This window comes from Centruroides sculpturatus, unplaced genomic scaffold, assembly GCF_000671375.1.
Source record: "Centruroides sculpturatus isolate CEXI.00-Female unplaced genomic scaffold, Cexi_2.0 scaffold17, whole genome shotgun sequence".
Lineage (NCBI taxonomy): Eukaryota > Metazoa > Arthropoda > Arachnida > Scorpiones > Buthidae > Centruroides > Centruroides sculpturatus.
The window spans coordinates 1,171,765-1,183,878 of NW_019384462.1; the positions used below are offsets into that span (position 1 = coordinate 1,171,765).

Sequence of the window (12,114 nt, forward strand, 5' to 3'; positions counted from 1 at the left end):
TTTATTCATTTATATAAATCAAGATTACATTTAACAGGAGTGACCTCCGGGAGGAGAAGGTTCATTTGGTGTCATAGAAATTCATTTCCTGTCAACTCTTTAGATAAAACTCATCAAACACAGATACTGTACCTAATATCACACTAAATGTGACACTAACCAGAAGATCCGGCGAAAAAAATTTATGCTTTTAACGATGATTAACACAAACCTAGTTTAGTAATTAAGGTAGGAAGTTAATTAGCGTTAATTTATGCACGATTCTCGTGTAAATTACCATAAATTTTCAATTATTTTACGCGTATTTTGGGTACAGAATACGCGAAAATTAGCATCGACGGAACGGAAGTAGCAAAATTTCAGCACTAATTAGCATATTTTAAAGCGGAAGTAACGCGCGAGTTTCGCATTAATTAGCATAATTTAACAGGTGACTGGTAGTAAATTTTTGCATTTTTGATTCATACTTTTCCTTATAAGTCTCTAATGTATACAAAAGTTGGAGGGTGTTTTTATGTAGACAACCGGATGATTTTTGTACAAACTCCTGTACACTTAAATATTAAATTTTAAAGAAATTCCTAAATAAAATTTCTAATTAAGTTTTTTAAATTTATCTTCTCGGGAGATTAGAGCCCATTAAAATTTTCCAAATGTAAGCATTATCGAGCGAAAATATTTGTTCATTCGCATATACACGCATCATAATTTCTAAGGCAAAGTGCCAAATTTACGTCATCATTTACGTCACGTATGTTAAGTTGGGTGTTAATGTAATTCTCGTGCTTAACTGAGCATATCTCCTCGAGTTGATGTTACTTTCTAGTGTTAACATCAAAGTGTCATTAAAATTGCTCGAAGGAAATAATAATAATATTGAAAAAAGAGGAGCTCGTAATTATCTAAACAATTTCTTTTTGCTAAAATGATGAGTAAAAATGGCCGCTTTGCAATATGAAAATAATTATATAAATTTAATTAATATTCGTGTATCGTGTTTAAAATACTTTAAGAATATTTTTTATAGTGTTAAATATGACTTAAAATGGTAGAAATCAGTTACTACTAAAGTTACTACTTACTACTGTTAAAAATCGGCTGAAGATACACAACTAAACATCACTTATAACACCAGAAATTAGCTGCTTCTGTAAAACCGAACACAATTACAATGTTAGAAATCGGTTACCGAAAGGCAACAGTACAATGTATCAAGAATTAAATCGGATCAAAGATTACCCTTCTGGAGAATTACGAACACCGAAAAAATGGCCACACGATCGATTTTATCGCTCACGAACTAAATAAAATTACGTCACGATTTTATTACACAGCTTGTAAAAAAGTTCTGTGTCTGAATATGATTGATAAGGTAGTGTTATTCAATTGTTAACGATGCTATCGCTATGTACGTATGTGTGTTTTTCGACTCGGTCAGAAAACACTAGCCCACACACATAAGATATCATTTGAATGAAGTGGCAATAAGTTAAAAGGAATGGTTTCTGGTGTGTAGGCGACAAAAATAAGAAACCTGCTATTAATTCTCCTATCTGGATTCTTATCTTGGCAAACATGATTCAAATCAATAGGATCTTAAATATATCTGTTTCCCCCCTTTTAAATGTTGGATTTGTACAATAAAAAATATATAAAATTTTAATTGTCAAAAAAATGATCTAAGGTTTAATTTAAACTCGAATACTTGATCTAAAGTTTGCATTTTTCAGTCCAAACTCTGAATAATTTAATGTAAAATTTGGATATATTGGAAGCAAAATTTCAATATTTTTTAAATCTAAAAGAATTAAAATTCTTCCATTTTTATGGAAGAACATTCTTTCTAATTTTCTATATAAAAGTCTTTTAATCCCTGGAGATTCCTTTGAACAAAAATCCAAAAAAAATCCTTAAAAGTCCCGGGGATTTTTTGGACAATCATAACTTTATAAATAAAAAATTGTAATTCCTTTTTAATTTTTAAAAAATCCTGAAAATGTTTTGAGTTTTTTAATTTCTGGACACTTCTTTGAATAAAGTATTTATCCTTAAAATTCCGAAAGATTCATTGGATAATTATATATATTTTTTCTTTTTAATGAAATAACCAACATGGACTTAAAAAATGATAAGTTTTTTTGGAACTAATATTGCATTTTTTAATAAAAAAAAATGATTGTTTTTATTGCATTTTTAAATAGGAACACCCATTCCTTTTTTTGGTAAGGTTTCTCCATAAATCTACGGGCTCTTACCCTAAAAATCTCCATGATTTAAAGATCATTAACAAAAAAAATGAAGCAATAATCATCCAAAAACTTCAGGAATTGAAGAATGGGGGAGAAAAAGGGATAAAATTATGATTTTTTTTGGACGAATATTGTATTTTTTCAAGAAAAAATCATCATTATAAGGAAGGGTGTCGAATTGATATCAGTCTAAAGGTAGGCTCAAAAGTAGGAGTTAATATGGAGATCGGGATCGCAGTTGTCTTAATTTGACGATAATTAATCATGTAGGAAGCATCATTAATCATTTTTAATATATAAAATAATTTGGTAGAGAGGTCAACGGACTCAAAATAAAGAATTTATTTCTGTAAATTATTAGATTCCAAATTTTTTACGCTTTAATATCCGCTGACCTTCAACTACCGCTGAAAGCAATTAGAAACTTTCTCTCTTCCATTTCCTTTCGGCGGCCATTTTGTATTACCGAGTGATAATTGCCTTAACGATTCGAAAGTGTAGGAGTGTATAAAGTGTTTTGTGTGTTTCTGACAATCGCACACAGAACCTAGTCAGGTGCATCGAGGGTTAACACTTCACTGACTTAAAAAAAAATACATAATTTATTCTAACTTTTAATTTTATCGTTCGGCTATCTAATTATAATTCGCAATTTTTTATACACTTAAATATATATATACGTATGTATTATACACGTATAAATTAAATTTAAAAATAAATAAATGCATTATTTTATAATTTCCATCTTTCGACATCAGATGTCGCTTTCGAAAACTCGCCCCCTTAAAAATTATTTATTTATTTACTATTATTATTATTATTAAAATTGATAAGAAATTTGACCTCTGGTGGTTGAAATTGGAAATGGGAATATTTTTTTATTTAAATGTTTTAATATTAATCTTATGACTTTTTAATTAATTATTTTAATTTAATTTTATTAATTTAAATAAATTATTAATAAGTTGAATTTCTTTAAAAATAATGGGTTTAAGTCGGAGGTTAAAAAGCTCGGGGCGTAAATAAGCACTTTATACACAAATGCCGGTAGACGGAGTGGTAAAGACGTGGCTTTGGCATTAATTGTTTTGACAATTAAAAATGCCAACCTTCAATCGGCGCGTACGTTACGCGAAGCGATAACGAAACGAAACGTACGCAAACGCCCCTTTAATACGTTAAAGATGGACTGTTCCGGAAGTCAAAACGGGGCAAGGAACGAGGTCGGCTTTTAGTGTCAAATTACAATAACTAACTCCATATTTGGCAGATGTCGATTATGGCGAAAAAAGTATTTATTAGAAGAAGCGTGAAACGACAAGACGAGAAGGCGCAATGACAATGCATCATTGAGTAAACACTAAGTGAATGGAAAAGTATGTAGAAGCTTACGTCGAAAGTACTATGCGTCTGTAAGCAACGTATGTTCATTCACAAAACATGCCGTCCATTCATAAAAACACGCTGGTTTCTCGTTGGTCGGTGGACGGCGCATGCTCCGCAGAAGTAGAACCGCCACTGTAGCATTTACAAGTGGACTGGGCAAGGACGAATGTCTGACGCCTCTACATCCTTTACAAATGTGTGAATGAACATGTCGTACATCCCGAATCTCTGCCTTTTCTTGTGTGTGTAAACCACGTACAAAGTGCTCGGTCTGTCTGCCTAAACACACACACGCACCTATATACAGTTGTATTTCTTATTATTTTTTTGTTTCGAGTGCCACCGCGTGTGCCATGGATATCGGATAAACGTTGGCAAAGCCGTAAACATGTAAGTAACGAAAGTTATTTAAATATCCAACCAATTAAATAGACTATAATTCGTAATCTTCGTCAAAATCGCGACAACGTAGATTACATGTAAGGCTACATGGCACAAAATGGCGGAATCTTACCGACTGTTCAAATGGTCTCGTCGCCGGCTCGTGTACAACCTCAGACTCAATCTACGGCTACTTCCAGAGAATTTATCACTCTGGTACAGCCGAGGCCGAACAATAATCGTAAACAGAACGAATACATCGATACACCGCTAAGACCTCAGTCTCATAAGGCTAGCAGGTTAAAGCGAGAAGGTGGCGACGACATAGCGGCCAACGTAGGACTTGCCCAAGTACACAGGAACCCCAGAAACGCAAATACTAGGATTAATACTCAGTCCGTCATCGTACAACCTACCGTTACGACATTCAAAAAGGAAAAGTATCCGGAAGTGTCGGAAAGACTAGAAGATCACGGTGATTCCATAATATGCCACCATTGCGGTAAATGTAAGTGTGAATCGTGCCGTGGTACGAAACAGTTACCTTCTAGATGGATATGCAACGATAAATGCTTGTGTTCGGTACACAACGTTGTGGATTACTGCACGTGTTTGTGTTGTGTTAAGGGTTTATTCTATCACTGGGCCAAAGATTACGATATGGATGGGGCGTCGTGCGCCGATAATCCCTGTTCGTGTGGACCACAGCATCGTTACTCCAGATGGGCATGCATGGGCTTCGTGTCGATCCTGTTACCCTGTTTGTGTTTGTATTGGCCTCTGAATGGATGTGTCAAACTGTGTGAAGTGTCTTATGCCAAAGTGACAAACCGTGGATGTAGTTGCACCCAACACCACAGAACCGTTGTACCAATAGAGCGAGCGCCCGAGAAGAGGTTATTAAATTCGAATTTCGACTGCTGACTCGTTTCTATAAAAACAACACCTCTTAAATATATATATTTTAAAATTTTTCTCATATTTTCATGTGTTCTCTAGTGTGAGTGAGTGTTATGTTCGACAATATGGAAAACTAAAATATACAAGAAGAAAACCCTTCAACAGTAAGCTAAATTGAAACACTTCTGACCCTATTATAGTTATATATATATGTATATATATGTATATATATATTTTAGTATGTAAAAATTTAATAAAAACAACACCTTTAACAATAGCTTATAACAGTATAAATTAATACTGCATATTCATAAGTCAGTTTACACGACGCAACCTACAATATATACATATACATATATACACATATATATATATGTATAGTATATATATAATTTTAATACATGCCAAGTAGGCTCGAAATATGCTAAAAATAGCTTACGTCTGTGTGTGTGGTTATATTTATAAATAGCCAGTAAATAAGTTTTTACAGACATTTTTAACCCCCCAAAAAAATTTGTATTTAAAAAAATATACACGTTTCTAGCTTATGTAAAGAACAACAACAATGTATACACGTATACAAAGCTGCTATATATAATTACAGTTCTCTTTATAGTTTATATTAGCAGTCGAATTGTCTTCCCCAAGTACAAATTTTACCGTATTTACGGTAGAAATATCATTTTTTTTTTGTTTCCTTTATTATGTTATAGTCAAGTGTCACTTAGAGATGTACAAATTCTAATTTTAGTCAGATATTGGCAATACCTCATGGAACATAAATGTGTAACAGTTGTACAAATTTCATAATGTTTTAGATTTAGAAATTTATAGTTTTAACAATTAAAAAAATTATATATATATACATATATATCATTTGTAAGAAGTGGAGGTTCATTCAAAATATATTTTTAAATGAACCTTCAAAATTTCCAATATTAGAAATTGTTAATTTTTTAAATTTTAATACAAATTCTAATTAACTGGAAGAATGTTACAAACTATATTTTATCCAAACATTCACAGAAGCTGGAAGGAGATAATCAATAATTACATAAGACTTTAACACTTCTGGCAGTTTTCTTAAAATTACCTANTTTTTTTTTTCATTATTATGGCCTTGTGTTTGAATCTTTCGCGTGATTTTTATGATTAGCCCTGTGTAATTTACGAAAAAACAAGACTTTTTGATGATTTATACGCGTGGGGTGGCCTACAGACTAAATTACTTTGGTTGGACACGCGCGGGGTGGCCCATAAATCGGTTAACCATCGTAGAGACTGAATTATTTATTTACTTATAATATTTATATAGAGTGTTCGGAGATCTAGACTGGCCCAAAAGTTGGTAGACCGTCATTAGGACTACGTTGCCGTCTTGTTCGAATTGTTCTACACGTTCTAAACCCGGTTTATCGCGCGTATTTATACGTGTAATCGGTCAACCGACTTTTGGGCCACCCCGAATTTATTGCTTCGTATCTGCATCGATCTAAAGTAAATATATATATTACCGAATTTTTTTTTTGGGTTTGTTTTTAGGATTGAAATTTAAAGAAAATGTCTATCAGTTTTTCCTAGATTTTGGTAAATTTTCAAATTTTGTTTATTCGTGGTTTATATTGCATTTTGATGAAAAAAAATCCCCGCCATGTTCGTTAAATCAATTCATTTCTTTCCCTTTATTTACGGTTGTATCACGCTGTATAATATCAAAGAAACGCTTAAAATATTACCTAAATTTTAACCTTACTTTAATACTATAAAATTTAAATTCATCCCTAATTTTGATCTGAAAACATCGATCTTCCTTCTCTATTAAAGGTTTTACGAGTTGAATCGATCTAAAAAAAAGCTTTAAAAATTTCCCAAAATTTGGTCCTTGTTTGTAGCATCAACACCAAAAAAACCAGATTTTTTCCCCTGATGCCGAAGAAAATTAATTTTTGGCTCTAACGAAGCTCCCGCGTGTTGCAGCATCAAAAATATTCTAAATAATATCTCAAAATTTGGCTAAACAAAATTTATTATTAATTTTTTAGGTTTAAATTTGCATTAACTTAAAAAGAAAGCGAAATTCTTCCCTTTTTTTTTGGCTTAAAAAATGAATTCTCTCCACTTCTTTACTGAAGGTCCCACGCATTGCATCAATCTAAAACACTCATAAAAATTCCCCCAAATTTGGTGGAACAAAATTTCTTTATTTGTTTATAGTGTTCGGCTCGCGTTAACACCAAAAAAATCCCAAATTTCTCCCGATTTTGTTCAAATTTCTTTGGGTTTTTGAAGCTCTACCCGCGGTTTAATTACACCGTATTAACCAAAATCTAAAAACCCCCGAATTTGGCTCTTTAATTCGTGGTTCGGTCACGTTGTCCCTTTTAAAAAACACAGGAGAAAAATTGTTTTCTCGTGTATAGCACGTAAACGACACGGAGCCATTGAAATATTTTTGAAGCGCGTGCGTATGTAATTTTTGGAGAATGGTGTTTATTGTTTATAGTGTCTCGAGCCGCGCTTATAAACCCCGCTTATTTTCAAAAATGCAGTCAGAAAAACTCAAAACGCCATTTTTTTGGCCCATAGAACAAAAAGAAAGAGTGGTAATTTTTTAAAATGGCACCTTTAATGTGTGACGTACTGTACGTACGTTTATGTATAGGGAGTGATTTTTATTTTAGTTTTTTTACATTTTTTCGCTGCTTTTTTTGAAGCCGAATATCCTTCGAAGGTCGAATTGTTGGAGCGGAAATTGCAAATTCATGCGAGATCGTGCGTGCCGTGTCATTTCCGGTTGTTAACTCGATTCGAGGAATACGTAATGCGTATGTTCTACGCGTTTCTTTACGCCGAACGCTTTGGGGGATAGACGCGTTAAATCGGGATTTTGAATTTTTTTAAGTCGAGAAGAAACATTCCTCGTTTTAATGAATAAAATATACGAGATATGAAGGGGGAGGAGGTGCAGCCTCCAGCCTTGGCTTCCTGCTACGAAACGGCGCCAGGTTACAATGGCGAACACGAATTGATGGACACGTCCCGACTCGAGTGGAAAGTTTGGCTTTTTAACATTTTTCGCCCTCCGGAATGTTTGCTGCCGTTTGTGTGCACGTGACTGGGGACGTCACACACGCCACATTGAAATGTCACACTAAATAATAAGTACAATAAACGTGGCGACATTGCGAAAAGTATAACCTTTAGGCTAAACTATAAAGTTTTCTCCAAAAATACCATAAAATTTTGTTTTAATACGAAACACGAGTGTAGTTATCCTTCTGTTAAAATAATACTACGAGTGATAGGTAAACTAGACTTGCGCTTTCGCTTATTTACAGAGAAAACACGAGCCTAGTTCGTCTTTCGGTTGGAACACTTCTGTAGTGTTCCCCAGAATACCACGAAAAATACCTCAACACTTCTCAAACTAAGGAAGTATTCGGACCTCGATTTACCCCAAATTACACTACGTCGAAAAAAAATGGCTGCCGTAACACGTCATAGTATTGTTATTGGAAATGGACTATTATCCAGAAAGCGATGGCTCCGAGATGCAAAATTAAGGTTTAACCCAAATATTTTTTGGTGTTTTCACTTCATAATCCGATCCCCGTGTGTAGTTTACGACCGGAAGCGTTAGTAAATTATATTTTGTGGTAGAAACGAACGAGTTTGTTTCGTAGGTTTTTAAGAGGGTCGGAAGACATCAAAAGGCGGGATACGGGTATTTGTATTCGGTTGCGAATAGCTGATGTGTACTTTTTGGCTGCTGCCAGACAGTCATTGCCGTGACTCCTAATTTTATCTTAGGCCTCGTCTTCCAATCAGACTGGAAAGCTAATTATAGTACTCCCATCTCTTCCCCTCTCTCTCCCCACCCCCAGCTGCTACCCTTGGGTCCTGGAGGTGAGCCAGACGCATCCTTTACTGCCCTCCCTCTTTCCATCTTTGGGTTTCGTTGCCACTATAGGTCAATGCGTCATACGTGATAATGACGTTCGGTGTTAACAATTAACCGAATCCTGTCGCCGAGAGGTCACTACCCTCTTCCTAATGACATCTTTGTATTCCCACGGATGCCGTGCGGGCTTAAGAAAAACGGGATTAGAGGACGGTGGGGGTCGGGATTATTTATTTATTTATTTATTTGTCCCTCCCACCCCTTACAAGTCGAACGAGATGACGTTTAAATACGTCTCCACGCACGGTTTGTGGAAAGCAGAGTCAATGGACTAGATGCGATTTCACTGTGTAGAAGTTACACTAGTCGGAAGGGAAAAGATACGTCCTTGAAAGGTGGGTTAGGTTTACCAGGAGTGAGCAGTCGATCTCTTTCTCTTCTCCCCACCTCGTCATCAGATGGTTGCTCACCCGCGGACCAGCTGTGTTATTAATACGATATTTTCTCGCCACAAATTTACCATTTAAAAGGCCTAATTTTTCGTCGGCTTCCCATTAATTATAATACGGTTTTATAGAGAGATGGAAGGAAGGACAGGACGTCGCAAACTGTCCTTCCCATCTGTACACGGTAGCATTATTTGGGGCAGTGATCCACATATCCTGCCCTATAATTCCAACAGGAAGCAACGGATTAGCTTTACTCCATTCCCGTTGGGTTAAATTGTCCTTTTCCTTCTGTGCGTAGGGACCTCAAGGACTCCCCCGTTCCGTCCGCGTTCCTCTATAATATCTTTTTTTATGCCGTCACCATCGTCTGCTAACTTGGCCGGGCATCTTCTAATAACTATAAAGCAAATTCCAATACTTTAAGCCTTTTCTGTCGATTCGTAAAGGCTTTATTTAGCACATTATCTTCTGTGTGGTGCAGTCTCCCCCATTTCGTCCTATCTCTTATCTTTTTACGGGGAGGAAAAGGGAAGAGATTCGGCCTCGTGCGAGAAAAACTAACAGATTGCCTCCGACGTTATTGTAATTGACCAGACGAGTTTGCACGTGGACAAACGACCAGTAAAACCTGACAGAAATGTTATTGGATTAGATGGAGTGGATGCCATTGTACACCCACGCTCGGATGCCGAAGGCACAAGCGCGCGCTCCTGCATCCGTCGTCGCGCCATCTGCTTTCTAGTCCCGCACGAGAGCATAGGTGTGTGTGTGTACGTGTGGGCGCAGACACTAGGGCACGACCGTACAAAAATTCCGGGCGCACGAGGATTCGGCCACACTGGCGCACAAAAATAATAGGGATCGACACCGATCCCTATTGAAATCGAAGCGTACGGTATCGTGAAACTGCAACTTATATTTTCGCTGCTAGGCATCCGCCGGTCACTGACTCGATAGGGGGGGTTACGCCGGTCACGTGACGTGACGAGTGCGCCGGCTCGCGCGCGCTCGCTCCCGCGGTAAGGGTAGGACCGCCGACGACTGGCGAGGAGGCGAGACGCGCACTTCCGGTCGTGCCATCTGTTAATTTCCATTATTACGCACATTTCTTAGTGGGTTCGATGTAAATTCCTGGCGCGATTACTTCCCCCCTTTCGGAAGTAATGCCGAGCCATCCCCCAAAATAATATAAATAAATAAATAAAACTTGTTTACCGAATGGCTGCCGTTAACAGTACTGGAAAAAAAGAAAAATACGTTGGACGAGAAGGGTGTTGTTAGAAATCAAACCATCTCAAGGTCGTTGGATGAAATTTTAAATCTGTTTAAATTGTCGGCAAATTTATTTAGGTTAAGTTTTATAAAGACGGGATTTTCGGCGCCACTCCTATAATTAAACTACTTTTAATTTTGCCCCAATGAATCGGTCTGGCACTCGTTTTTTTTATTACTTCGCATCCCTCGAAGAGGGTAGTGACCTAAACAATGAAAAAATGGCGCTGCTAGGTATTTACATCTTAAGTAAATAAGGGGAAGCTCGAGCCTTCCGATAACGTTATTTCGAGTCGATATCTCGTCTCGCTACGAACGAGACTAATTCGTCTCATTTGGCAAACGTCCAGTCGAACGGGCCAATCTTTTACGCACGTTTCCGACGAAAACGATCGAGCAGCGACACCTCGAAGGCTATTCTTATGACGAAACTTCCGCTCGGGAATGGTAAAGATCCAGGTGACGGTCTCCCCCGTTATAACGACGCCGGTTTTTTTTATTTTTACCCGCTCCCGTTGTCGGTTTTACACACATTTTTCGATAAGGCTTCTCGATAAACTCATCTGGAACAATACTTTATTACGCAGCGTATTGGTCGAGCGGGCAGATACGGAGCTTTGCAGAAAGGCGATAAGATAGCTTATCTACACGCTACTAGTAGTTTGCGACACAGAAATTAGTAAAAAAATATATATATATTCCCTTCTTATCGTTCACAAGTAGTTTATAATCTATCAATCGGTATTTTTTGTGGTTACGCGCGACTCTCCCTACCTGCGCCCATCTAACCCAGTAAACGAGCGAGCGCTCGGCAGCGCGACAGTTTTCAGCCTTGGCCAGTTGTTAGCCCGGGGCAAGGAAATTTCTAGCTTCATTAACATAAATTTGTAGACTGTTGGCCATTTTTATTTCCGTCGGCTTCGACGGAAGGGCGTGTTTTGTCTTCTACCTTCTCTCCCCGAATCGCCAGGTTGGATGGTACCGCGTACAATACGGTGGTTGTTGCTCGGTAACGCGCAGCTGGCGCGTGCTCGGGGAGAAGAGGCGACAGATGGAGACTGTCGGGATTTTTATTTATTTCTTTTTTAACTTTGCCTTGGCGGCTACGGATTTAGACGCGTCTATTAAAAATACGGGAATTAATTAGTTTAATTAATTAACGGTAGAGTGGGGGTTTTTTTTAATTGCGTGTAGGGATTTTTTACGGTCGAGTTGGGTTTTATTCGACGATACGAAGCTCGTAAAATTGCGCACGGACCGAGTTTCATTCATAGAAACGTCTCATTCAGACATTGCGTAAGGCGTTGTTGTCTTTTATACAAGGACGAAGCTATTGAGAAAGACTTTCCTGTTGCCAACCTCGAATTAATGAGAAAGCCCTTCCGTTCTATAAACGTTCTTCGAATTAGCCGAGTGAATCTCTCCGTCGGAAGAGAAAAGCGCCTAAAACATAAATAATTAAATGCTTTATCGGTGTTTAAAACGGTTGCGAAATTTCCATCAGACCAAACTAATTTAAATATTTTAAACAATTTTAATTAATTTTCGTAATTAAAAGCAGCCCTTATCTAGTTGC

The 12,114-nt window shown here is 37.0% G+C and overlaps 1 protein-coding gene across 1 annotated transcript; it reads left to right on the top strand.

Annotated features, from left to right (window-relative positions):
• The first annotated feature begins 3,317 nt into the window (after positions 1-3,317).
• LOC111620898 (protein sprouty-like) lies at positions 3,318-5,790 on the top strand. Its single transcript, XM_023362919.1, has one exon. It carries the CDS (start codon positions 4,125-4,127, stop codon positions 4,938-4,940), a length of 816 nt encoding a protein of 271 aa, XP_023218687.1. The 5' UTR covers positions 3,318-4,124; the 3' UTR covers positions 4,941-5,790.
• Positions 5,791-12,114: the final 6,324 nt, after the last annotated feature.